The sequence below is a fragment of the Theobroma umbraticum genome, unplaced genomic scaffold, assembly GCF_002168275.2.
Source record: "Theobroma umbraticum cultivar Fairchild unplaced genomic scaffold, ASM216827v3 scaffold_204.0, whole genome shotgun sequence".
Taxonomy (NCBI): Eukaryota; Viridiplantae; Streptophyta; class Magnoliopsida; order Malvales; family Malvaceae; genus Theobroma; species Theobroma umbraticum.
Genome location: NW_018397267.1, coordinates 934463 through 952142, shown reverse-complemented (window position 1 = coordinate 952142; position 17680 = coordinate 934463). Strand labels below are relative to the sequence as shown.

General features: G+C 37.8%; 5 protein-coding genes across 10 annotated transcripts in view; 2 read left to right on the top strand and 3 right to left on the bottom strand.

The window, feature by feature from the left end:
* The window catches only part of LOC110424738 (DNA binding protein), a 4271-nt gene extending 3061 nt beyond the window's left edge, over positions 1–1210 (bottom strand). For 5 of the 6 annotated variants that reach the window (XR_002445921.2, XR_002445925.2, XR_002445922.2 and 2 more), the window contains exon 1: positions 1071–1210. The gene's annotated coding sequence lies outside the window, so the exon portion shown is untranslated. Of the gene's footprint in view, positions 1–131; positions 794–1070 lie in introns of those variants that run through there. The other variant, XR_002445920.2, reaches the window with a different exon arrangement.
* Positions 1211–1380: 170 nt separating this feature from the next.
* ABCI8 (ATP binding cassette protein 1) lies at positions 1381–4104 on the top strand. Its single transcript, XM_021439392.1, is given in 4 exon segments — positions 1381–1518; positions 1655–1926; positions 1928–3103; positions 3575–4104. Coding segments are annotated over 3 exon segments (1659 nt in total). The 5' UTR covers positions 1381–1518; positions 1655–1662; the 3' UTR covers positions 3794–4104.
* Positions 4105–5285: 1181 nt separating this feature from the next.
* Positions 5286–5609, top strand: LOC110424292 (uncharacterized). Its single transcript, XM_021438841.1, has one exon. The coding sequence runs from the start codon at positions 5286–5288 to the stop codon at positions 5607–5609; it is 324 nt and encodes a 107-aa protein (XP_021294516.1).
* Positions 5610–6716: 1107 nt separating this feature from the next.
* On the bottom strand, positions 6717–10491 carry LOC110424015 (protein DETOXIFICATION 40-like). The gene is made up of 7 exons (XM_021438475.1): positions 10036–10491; positions 9312–9943; positions 8187–8243; positions 7721–7959; positions 7519–7637; positions 7349–7435; positions 6717–7120 (listed from the first exon to the last, which is right to left on the bottom strand). Exons 1-7 carry the CDS (start codon positions 10381–10383, stop codon positions 7055–7057), a joined length of 1548 nt encoding a protein of 515 aa, XP_021294150.1. The 5' UTR covers positions 10384–10491; the 3' UTR covers positions 6717–7054.
* Positions 10492–12273: 1782 nt separating this feature from the next.
* On the bottom strand, positions 12274–15985 carry LOC110424684 (protein DETOXIFICATION 40-like). The gene is made up of 7 exons (XM_021439307.2): positions 15356–15985; positions 14633–15264; positions 13774–13830; positions 13337–13575; positions 13123–13241; positions 12930–13016; positions 12274–12657 (listed from the first exon to the last, which is right to left on the bottom strand). The coding sequence occupies exons 1-7, from the start codon at positions 15788–15790 to the stop codon at positions 12592–12594; spliced, it is 1635 nt and encodes a 544-aa protein (XP_021294982.1). The 5' UTR covers positions 15791–15985; the 3' UTR covers positions 12274–12591.
* Between the last annotated feature and the right edge of the window lie 1695 nt (positions 15986–17680).

Sequence of the window (17680 nt, the reverse complement as noted above, 5' to 3'; positions counted from 1 at the left end):
AGATTTTAATCAATACAGTGGCAAAAACTACGTGCTTCTTAGTTTCTCTTTCTACATACAATTCATTTTAGAATAAGCAGAGCATATACATTCACGATGCATTGCTGCTAGATATCAAAATATTGTCAGACCTTCTAGCGAGCTTTATGAGAATAACTGACTTTTTACTTTTGGGGTAAAGGATAATATAGACATGATCAATAAAGGATGTCCGGATGTGTAACCAGGACCAAGAAATTCTGACACAGATTTTATGTCATGATCAAGGGCCAAAGTTGAAGTCATAGGTTTTGCTTGATCCTCTATCTTTTGCACTTTGCCTACCACACTGCACTGGCTGGGGCCTTCCCTGCCATTGAAACGCTAAGCAATCCTCATTTTGAACTATGATTTCTTTGCCCCAAGTCTCCATTATTAAGGACATTGAGACTTGAGAGAACAACAATTTTCTCAAACAAAAATCATTTCCAACAAGGCATGGTACTCGATACACCAGAAGATCTCCAAGAAAATGAACAAGGGGAAAGTCACCAATATTAACCAAGGATGAAGAAGACCACTCCAATATCTGTGCAGAACAAACACAAAGCCCAAATCCATTCTATAAAAGAATGCGGGGCAACCTATACATTCGAAGAGGGCAACCTTCCATGTTCCAACAGAAGTACATTGATCTTGGATCAAAATACACCTCGGATGTAAAGAAAACTTGAGCCCTTAATCATGACCCCCAAATCATGCAAGATTGAAAACATGAACACCCTTTTGACACGTTTCAAATATCTCATGGGTAATGGGTACAAACGAAAGAAACACCATAATTTTCACCAATCCAAAGAGGCAAATGAATCTCAGGTAAGTCTTGAACTAACCCACAATCCCAAATAAAATCTCTCACTCATTTCCATCAATAAATAAAAGAAAGAAACTCACTCATCAGTTGTGGTTTATTCCACTTTTTTCCCATTAAAAACCTTTTTACTATTGAAACCAAACTTGTAACGCAATGACAACATAAAACTGAAACTACAGTTTTTAAGGTGGAAGAAGGAAAAAAGAAACTATCGTACCTGCGTTGTAGGAGAGATTCGGAATCACCTGAGTGAAAAATGGGTGCTGAGATAATCAATAAACAAATCCAAAATTTGCTGATTTATTATTAGTTATAATAATAATAATAATTTTCTTTGTGTTTCTGTTTATATTTCTTTTCCGGATTTCTTCGGAGCTAGCTGTTTGGTTCGCGGGATAATATTATAACCGAAGCGCAAGGAAACCAGGAACTGGCGCTAAGAGCTGCCCGTTTATTGGGCCTCCGTAAACTGAAACGTGAAATATTTTGTCGGTGGGCTTGGATTCGCCTAAAGCATCAAGGAGTAGCGAAGAACATGGGCCTAAAAGCTTTCTTTTCACGCCCGGTGCCGGTGGGACTCGAACCCAGAATTTGCGGCGGTTAGAAAGATCCAGAAGCCAGACCAATCTCAAAGTGGGTCATAAGCGGTCCCCCCGGCGACGAGGGTACGTGTTGTCCACGAGACTCTCTAACAATCTCATAGCCAAGAAAAATCACAATTCAACAATAATTAATAAACTCATTCACTTATTTAGTTTTGACATTCTGTGCACTATTTCTTTCTCTATCCTGAAAGCACAGCCATAACCATGGCTTCCTTGCTAGCCAACGGCATCTCAAGCTTCTCGCTACAACCCACCTCAGATTCAACCAAGTTCGCTAAAGGGTTTTATCTGAAGCTCGACTCCGTCAAACCAATAACCCCAAAGCCCCCAAATTCAAGGCTTTTCAAGGTCAGAGCAGATGTGGGTTTTGATTCACAGACCTTGACGTCAGATCCCAGCTCTTCATCAGGTAAATCCTATGATGAGAAAATCCAGGAAATTCTTCGAAACCGTGATTATAATAAAAAATTTTGGCTTTACTATGGATATTGATTCGTTTTCGATACCCAAAGGGCTTTCTAAAGAAACAATTCGTTTAATTTCTTCTTTGAAGGAAGAACCTGCTTGGATGTTGGAGTTCAGATTGCATGCTTATGAGAAATTTTTGAAAATGAATGAACCTAAATGGTCTGATAATCGATACCCACCCATTAATTTCCAAGATATTTGTTATTACTCTGCACCCAAAAAGAAGCCTGCTTTGAATAGCTTAGACGAGGCTGACCCTGAACTGCTTAAGTACTTTGACAGATTGGGTGTCCCTTTGAATGAACGTAATCGATTGGCTAATGTCGCGGTTGATGCGGTTCTTGATAGTGTTTCAATTGCTACTACACATAGGAAGACTTTGGAGAAGGCTGGGGTGATTTTTTGTTCGATATCCGAGGCAATTAGGGAGTACCCTGATTTAGTTAGGAAATATTTGGGGAGAGTTGTGCCTAGTGAGGATAACTATTATGCTGCTTTGAATTCAGCTGTTTTTAGTGATGGGTCATTTTGTTATATACCTAAGGATACAAAATGCCCAATGCCAATTTCAACTTACTTTCGGATTAATGCATTGGAAACTGGGCAGTTTGAGAGGACTTTGATTGTTGCTGATGAAGGGAGTTTTGTGGAGTATTTAGAAGGATGTACAGCACCTTCTTATGATAGGAATCAGCTTCATGCTGCTGTTGTGGAGTTGTACTGTGCTAAGGGTGCAGAGATTAAATACTCCACCGTGCAGAATTGGTATGCTGGTGATGAGGAAGGAAAAGGTGGGATTTATAATTTTGTTACTAAGCGTGGACTTTGTGCTGGAGATCACTCGAAGATATCATGGACCCAAGTGGAGACAGGGTCTGCAATTACTTGGAAGTACCCAAGTGTTGTTTTGGATGGTGATGATACTGTGGGTGAGTTCTACTCAGTAGCACTTACGAATAATTATCAGCAGGCAGACACGGGAACAAAGATGATACACAAGGGGAAGAATACAAGAAGTAGGATTATCTCGAAGGGTATTTCAGCTGGAAATTCAAGAAACTGTTACAGGGGCCTTGTTCAGGTTCAATCAAAAGCAGAGAATGCTAGGAATTCCTCGCAATGCGATTCCATGCTAATTGGTGATAATGCTGCTGCAAATACCTACCCTTACATCCAGGTACATATGTTTATGTTTTGGCCTTTTTTCCCCTATATTGTGTTAAGTATTTGTGTCTGTATTAGTTTTTTTTGGCCTATGTCTTTATGATTATCAATTGGGTAAGTAGACAGCTCCCCTCTCTTTCCTAATTGCTGTTCCTGTTTAACCGTGTAATACACTGTGGTGGAACTGAAGCTTTTGAATCAATATTTTGGTGCATGCATGCGTGTGCTTTTCCTGACCATGTTTATTCTCATAACCAACAAGAGCTCCTTTATTCAACCTCCCATGAATAAGATACTGGAATTCTAGTTGGGGTAGAACTTGATTCTCATTCTTGTTTTGACACAAATCTCCTTGATGTTTGTACTGTCATAATTACTTCCTTACAGTGGAATTACTATCTCTGATTTACTGCTCTTATTTGTTGCATCAAGAAACTAGGGGCTATATTTTGTTGCTTATGATTGAATTGCTACTATTTAACAGGTTAAGAATCCCTCAGCTCGTGTTGAACATGAAGCTAGCACTTCCAAAATCGGTGAAGATCAGTTATTTTACTTTCAGCAGAGGGGAATTGACTATGAGAAAGCCATGGCTGCTATGATTTCTGGGTTTTGCCGTGATGTTTTCAATGAGCTTCCTGATGAGTTTGGTGCTGAGGTGAACCAACTCATGAGTTTGAAGCTTGAGGGATCTGTGGGTTAAGCACGTTGGAGGTTAACTCAATTTAGGTTATGATGGACAATGAAATGATTTTGTCAGAGTGAGGATCTTATTGTAAATGACTAGCTAGCTTTAATGTACTTTGCTGTCCCCAGAGTGTTGTTTGGAGCAACAAAAATCATGTTTCATGGAAATGGGCACCTAATCGCTGTATGTCTACTTGTTTCTTGACCTAGAACAACTGTGTAAAAAGTTCATTTTTGGGCAAAATTTTGTTAGATGTGAAGACTTATGTATTGCTGTGATATTAAGCATTGGAAATAGAGGAATGAGATCAAAGTTTCTGTTGCTACTTTGACTTGAACCATGGGTTCCAATCATTTTATTCTTTCTACTTTTCTTGGTATCATCCTTCGAATGAGATTAACCTAGTATAACCTCAAATTGCTGATGGAGATGAGACTTGATCAAATACAACTATGATCAAAAGAGACTAGCATAAAGGTTTATCAAGAAATTTAGAAAGAATTTGGGGTTTTTTGTTAATGCATAATTTAACTATGATTCTTTCTCAAAATGGTTTTTAGCAACCATCATTGGTGAGCTGACACTTGCAGAAAGCAATTGTATAACCGTTTGGCCGTTTGGCAGTAGCCTTTGCCCCCTCACCTTGTTTGACACTTAATTTGTTTTAATTACTAATTTTTTCCTTTTCAAAGATGCTTCATACCGGCTGGAATTTGGTCATTTTTTTATTTGCCCCTTTGACTCCATACCTCTCCTCACTCCATCTCCGGCCCAACCAACAAAATAAGTCGTCTTTGTATAATTCAGTGTATGCTATAGTGTAGAACAAGAAATAAGAAAAAAAAAGTTATAAACATAGAGCAAAACCGAACATTAATAACATATTTATGGTATATTTTTTTCTATAATTTTGGGGATCCAGCTTATACCAGGTATTCAACCAAATGGTTTATTTTACTCTCCTCTGTTCTTCTGCTGCCTGGAAATATAAGTTGATGGTGGAAATAGGTATACAGTGTAACTAATTGAATCCCTCAAGGAAGAGTTGTTCTCTGTATTTCGTTGATTACCTCATCGGATTCTAATTGTTAATGATAAAATATAAACATACTTAGCTCACGTCAGAACCTTCGACATATTTCATGTCAAGGAGCAGTCCTGTATTTATTTATATTTAGTATTAAAGAAAACCCAAATTTATGAAACCTGGAAAAAAGAAATATTTAATCTGTTGGAAGAGAAAAGCCCTTGTGATTTTCTAGTGGCATGCTGGTCCTGGGCAGGGTCAGTTTTCACACTGATGTAAGGCCAGCTAATAGAAAACCAATTTTCTCCTTCACTATTTTTCTACCACATTTCCATATTAGTGCACATGTACAGCTTCATCAGCATATGACATCCACGATGCCTGAGTTCATTCTATAAATATTGCCTCAATCCTAAGTCACATCTGTCTCTTACAACTCCTTGCTTTATGCTCTCTCTTGCAACTTTCCCTGGAGACAAAATGGCTATCCTGAGGAGATCATATGCTTACTCCAAGGTGGATAAGGAAGACCCAGAAGAGATCATCCATAGACGGGCACGGTTCTTGATCTACAAAGTGCTGGAGCAAGCTGATTCCAGAAGAAAACCATCGATTCTACGAATCAGATTGTGTAGACTGAAGGTGAAGATCGGGAGACGGTTGAAGAAGTGTGCGTTGGTTACTGTTTCTGCAGCAAGAGCTGGTGTTTACAAGCAGGCTATTGATCAATTGAAAACTTGGAGACGCTTGTTTAGCCGTGGTGGAGGAACCATTTCCAGCCTTCCTCGTCCTTTGTTGGCTTAAAGATAGGCTTACATACAGATTTTCTCTTTTCGTTTTTGTTAAGAAAATAAGAGTGATTCTGTTTTCTTCTTGCAATGACAAGCTTTTCTTCCTTTTTTACCTGTTATTATCTTTCCCCTCTTTGTTGGATATGCAAAGAACATTACCAAATCAATGGCGGCATGACCAATGAAACAGCCTATATAACAGGCTTGATCAAATGCCGACCAATATGCTTGAAGGGTCATCGGCCTGTGACAAGCCTGAAAAGCCTGTGCCATCGATTTTTTTCAGATCAACCCAAAAGAAGGGATCCTTGTCATATCAGATTCCTGGTCCTCCTGCAAATTTATGATTGAACCCAACTGAGATTTCGAGACAGGTCACGTGGGTTCAAATGCAATCAGCAGTTTGCTCATATACTAATATGTTGGAGAACAAAACAGGCACATTCAAAGATTGAAAGCCAGACGATCATGCCGGACACTGTCCTGACTATACTTCCCTCCCATAGAATCAAATACTTAAATTATTGATTGAGTCAAAGCCGGTGGCACAAGTGGCCCTCTGCCTCTGGTCAACCCAGCAAGAACAACCCAGCCTAATTAATGCTCATAAAATTAAAAAAAAATTTGCCTATTCGGGTTCTCGAATAGATCTTGGGATATTCTAATTCTTTGATTTTACATTCAAACTAGCAATGAAACAATCCTCAAAATTCTCATCATATTCATGCACCGTGCACCTATCAAAAAGCTTGTTGTGACCACGTTTAGGCCTCAATTTCCCATGTCAGTGTCGCTGACAAAGCTTAAAGTCAAGCAAGCTTCACATTCCATTCGGTTTCTCTTGTTATTGACTGAGGTTAATTGATCATGTGACTTGTTTTTTTTCCCCTTAAAACTTTTGATTTTTATGTATTTTTATATTAAAAATTGATCAATTAACTTTCAAGAAAGTATATAGTGTATTCTATAAGATTCAAATTACTAATTTATTTTTTGACTTTATTCACATAAACTCTTAATTTTTTATTAAATTAAGAACTTCTATCCTGTGTGGGTACAATTAGACAATAAAATATCAGTAAGATCTTACTTAGATTGGCATAGTTTAAATTATTATTAAGCTAAATTTCTTCTAGTAGTAAAAGATATTATGAAACCAATCAATGGGGAACATAGTTTCTATAAAATGAAATCAATCAATGAAACAAACACTAGACTCTCATCCCAAAGCTCCCAGCCAAGCCAACCATGTTTTCAAAGGCTTATACGGCCCAAGAAAAATTGCAAGAACAGATGGTAGAAAACCGTTTTGATAAAAGTATGAACAAAACTCTATTCGACGGCAGCGGTCAGGTCGTCCTGATGATCATGCCTTAGGTTTTTTTTTTTTGTCTTCTGCAACCCATTTTCGATGCATCAGTTGCAGGCAAAGATTCATGATTTCTTCGATGATGATGGTCAGTTCTTAAGAAGCGGCTCCTTCTTGTCTTCCCATTTGTCCAGCCGCTTCCTTGCTGTCTCTACCTGAAAATTTTCAGCAGTGTCAGATATAGCTTTCTTGCACTGTCATGGTGATGTACCCCGAAAGGATAATGGTAACAGGCCAAGGGGAAATGTCCATTGACTAGGCATGGTAATCAAGAACTTACGTGAAAACTTGACGAGAACGCAGTTAAGTTGGTGCATTACTAATAATAAACAGGTTATCTGATGATGGGAACAAATTCAAACGTTTCCAAGGGACTTAATTACCTCTTTGTTCCAATCTGTTCTGAATGCAACCCACAACAAAATGACGGTCTGCATCAATGTTCCTCCTATCATCCCTGACCATATTCCCTGCTCGAAGATCAATGATTTAGTACCTATGCCAGAATTCTGGTGGAAGGTTTCTACAAATAAGTCACGAGAGAACTCATTACCTTTGCACCAAGGCCAAACTTGAAGCCAAGAAGACAGCCCAATGGGATCCCAACCACGTAGTAGCATCCCACGTTTACATATGCTACAAATGCTTGCCATCCACATCCAACAGCCACCCCTTCATCAATTAAATCAGATTTCAATTATCAATTCTCATTACCCATCAGTTTCATAAAACGGTGGCAGAAAAAGGTTTCTTACCAGACAAGACAGGTTGAATCCCATTTAGAATAAGAGTGATAGCCAAGAAAGGGCATAGGTCAGACACAGCGTCTGCCACGGCCTCACCATCGGTGAATGCATAGCTTATTACATGCCGTAGAGCTAGAACAACAATAGCTTCCACTACAGAAATGGTGAAGGAAACCAAAGTCACAACGGCAACGGTGAATGCCACCGACTTGGGATGCCCTGCTCCCAGCTCGTTGCTAACCCTAACACTGTTTCATTGGAAAACACATGCAAGAAGATTAAACTTTTGCTTTTAGATTAAATGATTTGACAACAATCAAAGCGACCCTAAACTTTCTTTTCTTTCTTTTTTTTTTATTGATAGAGAAATTTCTTTGTCTTTTTAATGTCATTTTTTTTCTTTGGGATTGAATCATTGAATACCAACAGTGACAACAGAATCAGACTAGTAATTGTGGTCCTGGAATTGACGAACCTGGCAGCTGCATTGAACCCAACTGAGACCATTAACAGGAAGGCAGATATAGACATGCTGCACCATTGCAACCAACATTCATGGTCAGTTACTCCATAGTTAAAAACTACCTGTGAATTAGGTAGTAAAATATATGTATCTGCTAGAAAAGAATAATCAAAATGAAGCACCAAAGTGTCGTTACTTATCATGCATATCAGAAAAGTAGTCACTCACCACTGATCAGTATTATACAAAATAAAGCAAAATGGATGGGGTACGTATGAATTGCTATGCTTTAATGCTTTTACTTTCCAAGACAGACATCCACTAATATTCCGGAACTTCGAGAAGTTATAGCAATCACTTTTTTCGATTTCTTTATACATTTTTTATTTCCCTTTCACATGGTGTCAAGCATCGTACCTTGAGTGGACCAAGTGTGAGGATCATGCAGCATGATGAAAAGAAAGGACACCAGAAAAATGAAAACAAAAAGGAAAAGGCCAAATATAGAGATCATGCACTTTACAAAAGAAAGAATATAAGGTTTTTATAATGAAAACATGAATTCCATGCCAATTGCAAATGTTGGGTTTTTCCAAATCTAAAGGAGCAATTATCAGACAAAAAAAATTATTATAATTGTGCATTTACTGTTCTATTTTGAATTAAAAAGTCATAACGGACCAAATGTGATGAAAGTAATGAGTATAGCCGTTGTGCATGAATGCCTGCACATGTTAATGATGAAAAGCAGATCAAAATAAATGAAGGGTAGAATTTCTGCTCCCTTTTCTTTTTTTCTTCTATTGTTTCTTACTTTATCTAGTAGTCTTTTGTCTTTCAAGAAGACATTTTCTTAATCTTTCCATTGGGTTACCTCTCATTATATTTCCCACATGTCATGGCAACCATAAGATTAAAGCAACAGATAAAGTACTTTGTTAAGAAGATTAACAACAGAAGGTTATTTATTGATAAACTTAACAAGCTAAAGTAATGGACAAAAGTTAAAAAGGGTCACAAGCAAATGAGTCTAAAATAATGGATTATTAGGTGATTTTTTAAATGACCAAAGAATAATGGTAATATGATTAGGTTTACAAGTTTAATATCAAAGGTTAGGGTTGCTAAGTTCTTTACCAGATAGAAAGGGAGTCCAATGACAGCTCGGGATTCTCCAGCAAGCCAGCGATCAAGACCAGTACCTGAAAGTACCAGGTCTCCAAGCACAGCATCACGGCGGAAGCAGCCGATAATTTGAAGAAGTCCACTATCCCAGAAAAGGCCTGTAAACTCAGTCCGGCCCACGTGAGCTTACACTTTTCACTGGTCAAGATGTACACAATCTGGACCACCACTATGATCCACCATGACAGACTCAGCACCAGGGATGCACCTATCAACCCCAGACCCAGCTTGTACACTGCCAGCCAACTGAGCAGGAGGTGAACCCCAAGCGCGGCAGCTGATATGTATGCGCTCGGAGTTACAATGCTTTGAGCTTGGAGGAATTTTTGCATGGGGAAGTTCACAGCGTAAGCGAAGATTTGTGGGATCAAACCATAGACGAAAACAGCAGCCGCGGATGCAACCATCGCCGATTGGCCTAGTAAGATCAAGATCGGCTTGGACAAGATGTAGGTTAGCGCCAGTGGAATCCCGGTTAGAGTAAGGACGATAGTTGATCTTTGAAGATATACCCCTAACATGTTATATCTGAGGGCTCCATAAGCTTGTCCGCATAGAGTCTCCACAGCGCTTCCCATTCCTAGCTGCAAACAAAGGGTTTAGGGTTTAACTGTTCAAATATATGTTAATTAACAGGCAGTAAAGAACGAATAGAGGGAAAGAGATGTAGCAGTACCATGAGGCCATAAGCAAACAGTTGGACGCCGCTGTTGCCAAGAGAGGCGGCGGCGAGCTCAAGATTGCCTAGATGGCCACAAAAGACACGAGTTGATAAGGACATGCAATTGTTGATCACGTAAACAAAAATCGCCGGTGCTGCCAGGCGGAAAATGAGCCTCAGTTCAATCCATGAGGCCAAACGGAGACGCTTGAAAAATGACAGATCGGGGTCTGACAAAACTTTCTCGAGCCTCGAGTCCACATCGTGGTGGCGAGTACTGGCTCCTGACTCGGGTTGGGGTGGTGGCTGATGGTCGTGCATGGAGTTCAGGATTGGCTGATTCAGCTCCTGTTGAGAATCCATGGTTTTTCTAGCAGGGTTAAGCTATGGTGCTACTAGCAGGATAATCACATATAGAGGAGAACTGGGTTCCCCTATACAAAATTAATAAGCCTGGGGGAAACCTTTTCATTGCACATGTTCCACGCGGGGAATGAGAATTTTCTTCTGTTTTTTTCCTTTTTTATTATATTCTTATGGGGGTTTGTTTGATTCCCATACTTTTTTTTGCATTAAACATTTATACTATGGTTTGATCAGAAAGAGTATGGCTCAGTGATATTTTTAAAATCTAAATTCAAAAGTATGGATCCGATTAATATCTTTTTAAGGTACATATTACTTTTAAATTTTATATTATAAATTCAATTTTCTTAATTTTTTTTACATCTTTTATATTAAAAAAAATCAAACATTTATTTATTAATTTTTTAAAATTTATTATAAATACATCAAAATCAATAATTTATAATAACATTGCATGTAATAATTAATCCTTTCCGAATGTCTATATCAGCATTAAATGTGGTTTCTCTATCTTCCATTAATAATTTAGAACAAAGACACTACCCATATGGAAGGCCACTACTTTTGTAGGACCCTCCGATTGAAAACAAAACTTAATTTAGCATGGCATATTTGTCTTAATGTAGTTATGGTGATCCAACAAATCGATTTTCTGTTGATTTTGATATCATTTTATTACTTTTTAAAAAACACTTAACTTACAAGATTTATCAAGAAATTAAGCAATGGGACCTTAAGGGCTATAGGTGAAACAAAAACAGGAAATGGCCACTTGCCTCACAGCAGGATTAAAGCCTGGAGCTACCGCATAGGGTAGAAGTGTCTCTGGCTGCGTTTAGTAACAAACATGAGCTCATTAACCGTAATAATCAGAAGAGGGAAAGCCAATGATATATTATCTATTTACGCTAGAATTTCAACCTGATGGGTGGATCTTGCATTCAGACAATGAGCTTAGGTTCACGAACTAGCAGTGTGCTCATTGTTTTGCTAATTTGGGTAACAATTAAAATATTTTCCTGGAGGATGGCCGTGTCTTTATTCAGAAAATTGTCTGAAACCTTCTGCTGTGGGTAGAAGCTAGGAGAGGTGCAAAGATGAGGAGGTTCTTCTAGGCGTTGGATGGTTATGTATCAGGGGGGCTTCTTTCTAGTCAAGACTCAGGAAAAAGTCACCAGGACTCCATCAGAATTCACAAACATGTATTTCAGGTTTTACTTTGATCCACCTGTCCATTGGAAAAATATGACAAAGAACGCACAGGATTTTCCAAGTAACTGTCAAAAAAGGAAGGGGAATCCTTCAACTTGGGCATGAGACAGAGCATGTTCTAACACCTGGTGATCAGGATGGTGATACAAAATTAGTAGCAGTTGATAAGCAATGAGATAGAGTTCCCTGGCCAATTAGTTCTCATCTGAACATGTTTCTTCAAGAATTGAAAGGAATTTCTCTCTCAAGTACTCAAGTTCAGAATCTAACAGGATTACATTCATGGAAAGAATGAGAAATTTAAGGGAAAATCAAGAAAAAATTTAATGTATGAAGGCCAAGAAAAATCTTTTCCATCTACAGGAACCTCAAAATTAATAATGATCACCTTAATGATCCTCGTCCACACACTTGGCATTACTCTTGTCCTCACAAAAGACCTAAATATGGTAGATTTATCGTATTGATGGGTAGCAGACAATACTTGGTAGTAATGAGTGGTGAAGATATTGAAGATCAAAGCGGAAGAAAAAAAATGCCTGCTTACCAGAAACATGATGTTTCCTCTTCCTGTTGAGAAGGACATGGTCTTTGATTGATTAAAAACAAAACAAGAAAGGTGAGAGAGAGAAGAAAGGGGAAACATTTGGGGCAGTCTATGTATATATATGGCACTTATTTGATGAATTACGTAGTTAAATTAGAGCACAATGGGGAACATTAATTGTTTCTGTTTTCTGGAATCAACCAATCAAAACTCTAGACTCAGAGTTCAAGCGTAACCATATTTCAGGGCTTATTTGGCCAAGGGAAATTGTCACAACTCATATCAGCTAGTAGAAAACCATTTGATTATTTAACAGGTTATCCTGATTATGATCATCAGCAAGTTCGTGATGGTTTATTGTGGGCGGTAATCAATCAATTTTCCAATTCGTGCCCATATCTTCATTTTTGATGCATAGCAGGCAGGCTTAACGGTTTCTTCAATATTCAGTCCTTAAGAAGAGGCTCCTTCTTGTTCTCCCATCTGTCCAACCGCTTCTTTGCTGTCTCCACCTGAAATTTCAGCATTGTCATCAATGCTTCTTTCATCTTGGAATCAATAACTATTCCGAGAACTTTTTCAAATGTTTTTCCTGTCACCAACCGGTCAACTAGATGAAAATCAGAAAGCTTTTCTATCACCTAGCCTGGTTATGTACCCCAAAAGGATATGGTACAGGCCAAGGGACATGTCCATTGACCGATTCCCTATTCTCATGCGTTTGCAAAAATCAAACAGATTATCTGATTGTGGGAACAAATTTAAACGATTCAAAGGGACTTGCCTCTTTGTTCCAATCTGTTGTAAATGTCACCCACAATAAGATGACGGTCTGCATAAATGTTCCTCCTAGCATCCCGAACCATATTCCCTGCTCAAAGATAAAGTGACATGTCACACCAAGATGTCTCTCCGGAATCGAATGCCAGAATTCTAGTAGAAGTTTCCTACAAATAATTCTCTAGAGACTTCATTACCTTTGCACCAAGGCTGAACTTAAAGCCAAGAACACAGCCCAATGGGATCCCAACCACATAGTAGCATCCCACGTTTACATATGCTACAAATGCTTGCCATCCACATCCAACAGCCACTCCTTCATCAATCAATGTTCATCAACACTAGCCAAACATCATTAACTAGTTACATCAAGCCACCTGCTAAACCGGTCGTGTCAAAAAATTTTCTTACCAGACAGGACAGGTTGAACCCCATTAAGAATCAGAGTGACAGCCAAGAACGGGCACAGGTCCGACACAGCTCTTGCCACGGTCTCACCTTCCGTGAATGCATAGCTTATGACATCCCGTAGAGCAAGGACAACAACAGCTTCCACTACAGCAATGACGAAGGATACCAAAGTCACAACGAAAACCGAGTATGCTGCCGACTTGGGATGCCCGGCTCCCAGCTCATTGCTGACCCTTACACTGTTTTAATGGAAACACATGCCAGATTAAACTTTTGATTTTAGCTTAAATGATATTTAACTAGAACAGAAGTTAGTCTAACGTATTGCCCTTTTTTTTTTTGTTTGGCTCCCTTGTTTGTGGAATTGAATCATTGAATGCTAGTACTAGTAATTGTGGCAACAGTGGAAGACTAGGGTGGTCCTGAAAGTGACGAACCTTGCAGCTGCATTGAACCCGACTGAAACCATGAACAACAACCCAGATATTGCCATGCTGCACCATTACAACCAAAAATTAAAAGTCAATTAATTGTCAAAACTACCTTTCTTTGAATTTAAATAGTAAATAATCAAAATAAGCATAAAAACATAGTTATCTGCATACAAAGTGAAATTAAAGTGTTTTACTTTTTTTAAGACATTTGATGTGATATATACATGATAGAATTATAAATTCTCGATGTTTGAGTAAAGCAAAATGAATGAGACACGTAAGAAGAGTAAACTTTAACTCTGGGTCTCTTTTGAAAGGTGCAAAGAACTTAAGATTTTTATTTTCCTTTCCACATTGTCAAGCATATATCTCTTTAAAGTGGACCAAATGTTATGGTCATGCAACATAATGAAAACGGAAAAAGGCAAAAGGAAAAGCTAAAAAGTTTAGGGTGTATTTCAAGACGATTTCCATGGAAATTAGTAGCAGAGAATAATAGTCACTTGCCCTTGCCAAATTCTCCTATACTCCATATACATTGGAATATAATGCACTAATGCAATTTGCAAGAAAGTAATAAGGTTTCTATTCCCTCGTTCATCACCTTTCCGTAAAGCAGATATTTGTAGAACTCCTGTACATTATGTACGTTGACTTCCATAAGGGAATTGTATAGAAAAGGGTTAAAAGAATAATAATTAGTATGTAATAATCTAGAGCGTGCATGATTTTGACTGCAAAATTACCAGTCAAAACTATCTAGAGTAATACTTGTTCAGCATGTGCTGTTGTTCCGTTTTTTGCCTGCCTGCCCTTTATAAGGAGTAAGGAGCAAAGAATAGGAATATTGGTAAGGTCCTACCAGACAGCAAGAGAGTCCAATGCAAGCTCAGGGTTCTCCAGCAAACCAGCAATCAAGACCAGTATCTGAAAGTACCAGGTTTCCAAGCACAGCATCACGGCGGAAGCAGCCGATAATTTCAAGAAGGCCCAAAGCCCAGAAAAGGCTTGCAAACTAAGCCCAGCCCATGTAAGCTTACACTTTTCACTCATCAAGATATACGCGATCTGGGCCATCACTATGATCCACCATGATAAGCTCAGCACCAGAGACGCACCTATCAACCCCAAACCCAGCTTGTACACTGCCAGCCAACTCAGCAGGAGGTGCACCCCAAGCGTCGCAGCTGATATGTATGCACTCGGAGTTACAATGCTTTGAGCTTGTAGGAATTTTTGTATGGGGAAGTTCACAGCGTAAGCGAAGATTTGAGGGATCAAACCATAGACAAAAACAGCAGCGGCAGATGCAACCACCGTCGATTCCCCTAGTAAGATCAAGATTGGCTCGGACAAGACATAGACCACCGTCAGTGGAATCCCGGTTAGAGTAAGGACAATCGTTGATCTTTGAAGATAGACACCTAACATGTCATATCTAAGAGCCCCATAAGCTTGTCCGCATAGAGTCTCCACAGCGCTTCCCATTCCTAGCTGCAAAGAAGTTATTACAAATGATAAAAGTTTAAAAAACCCTTGTTAGAACACATGAAAACAGGGAGTAAAAATCAAGAAGAGATAGTACCATAAGGCCATAAGCAAGTAGTTGGATGCCGCTGTTGCCAAGAGAGGCGGCAGCGAGCTCCAGATTGCCTAGATGGCCACAAAAGACACGAGTGGACAAGGACATGGCATTGTTGATCATATAAACAAAAACCGCAGGCGCTGCCAGGCGGAAGAGGAGCCTCAGTTCAATCCCTGAAGCCAATCGGAGACGGTTGAAAAATGACAGGTCGGTGTCTGTCAGAACTTTCTCGAGTCTAGAGTCCACGTCGTGGTGGCGATGAGTAACTTCTGATGGCTCGGGTACTGGTGGGGGTGGCAGCTGATCATGCATGGGGTAGTTCAGGATCGGTTGATTCAGCTCCCGTTGAGAATCCATGGTTTTTCCTAGCAGTCTTAAGAGAGGGAAATTGGGATCTGCTATATGGAAACCAATTGGCACTGCTGATTGTTGCATCAAAGGAATTTGGTTGGGAATAAGATTTCTTTTCTTATTTGCTTTAGATTCTTACAGGGCATTTGTTTGCATTGATGCCGCTTGCCATGTCAGGAATTGTTGTTTGCTATTTTAGCACCTGTTCTTGGGATTCTTTCTGAATCTTTCAAGGCTGAATGAAATGATAAGAGTATACTTCCGAAAACCCAATGTCATTTTCTTCCACTGGTCATGTTACCATATATACTTTATTTATATTTTTATTACAAGTACTCTTTTATTTAAATTATTTTTTATTAAAATAAAAGAAATTTAACAACTATATATAAAGATTAATTAGCTTGGATATGTCTAATGAATATATTTGAGTTGATTTTCTTTTTTTTAATTTATATTATTTGACCACACAAAAAAAGGTGCCTCTCTGACCAATAATTTGATTTGTATTTTTGCTGGAAATGAATTACCAAAATTTTTGATTTGATTGACTGAAAAATACAACCACTAAAATGATGTGATTCCAGACAAATAAAACTAAATGCATAAAATCTATAAATACTCTTGTCGGAAAGAAAGAAAGAAAATAAAAAGGAAAATAGACAGAATATTAAATGTGGAAAGGTACAACTCAATAGTATATAATCTCTAATAAAAATATTAAATGTAAGAAATCCATCTTCCTCTTGATTTCGATCTTGATTTGATTCTCACGAAAATTAAGACAAATTTTTAATTTTGATGTATTAAAAAGTTAAAAAAATATATATAATTATTCAATACTTTTTAATATTAAAAATAAACTTATAATATAAAAAATAAGAGTATTAAAAAATGAGAAAAATTCATTTTAAAGCATTTTAAGAAACGACAATGGACAAAAAAAAGAGACACAAGAAGCAATAATTTTCTTATGAAAGATTCTCTATAGTTTTTGGTTTTATATTTAACACTTTTTTAAGTATAAAAATTGGCAATCCATTTATGACCATAGGAAGCAAACATTGTGATAATTTTATTTTTTTTCATGGAAAAAAATAAATAAATATTTTACTACTAGCATTCATAGAAAGATACAAAATTTCCCAATTTTTTTAACCCTTTTAGTGACTGATCAAGATCTTGATTTAATTTATTTTATACTAGAAGTACTAGTTATTTTTTTTTTCCCAATTGTCCATACCAGGAATTAAATTTAGAATATATACAGTTGCTATCTGCAAAAGCTACTACTTTCATAGGTCCCCCTCCTTGAAAACTGAAATTGTGCATGGCATGTTTGTCTTAATGTATGTAGGATCCAAGATTATTCCATTATATTTACTACTTAATTATTTATTAATTTTTTATTTTTAGTTTTTTTTGTAAAAAGTAAATATTTAAAATTTAAAAAATAATTCTTTTAGACGAAATGTTCTGTCTAAATTTCGTCAGCAATTGACAAATGTTCTTTAATTCATCAGAATTTCGTCAACAATTGACAAATGTTTAATGGTGCTAATTGGCCAGGTCAGCTTTGATAATGAATTACTGTTAATTTAATGTTGTGGGTGCCTTGTAGTGTTAGGCTCTCTGGTAACTAAGGTCGACGAGTCCTTCACCCTTATCCTGTTCTTCATACTTTATATATATCCATGACCAAACTATTACTGTTAGTGACAGTAGTACAATGATTATGAGGGAAGACAGAACACCATACTAGTTTAAGTTTATCACGTTTGTCTGGTTCTTGTACGTGGTTGACAATGTCATTGTCTCGAGCTGGCGAAACCCAATTTTGATTCTGCTTGACTCGATCAGTTTAGACCTCTTATGTTTGTATCATCCAACAGAGATTGTCATTACAAGCCAGACTTAAAAAAGAGTTGTGTCATTCAAGTCATTTTCCATCGAGTTAAAACAATTTAGAATCAT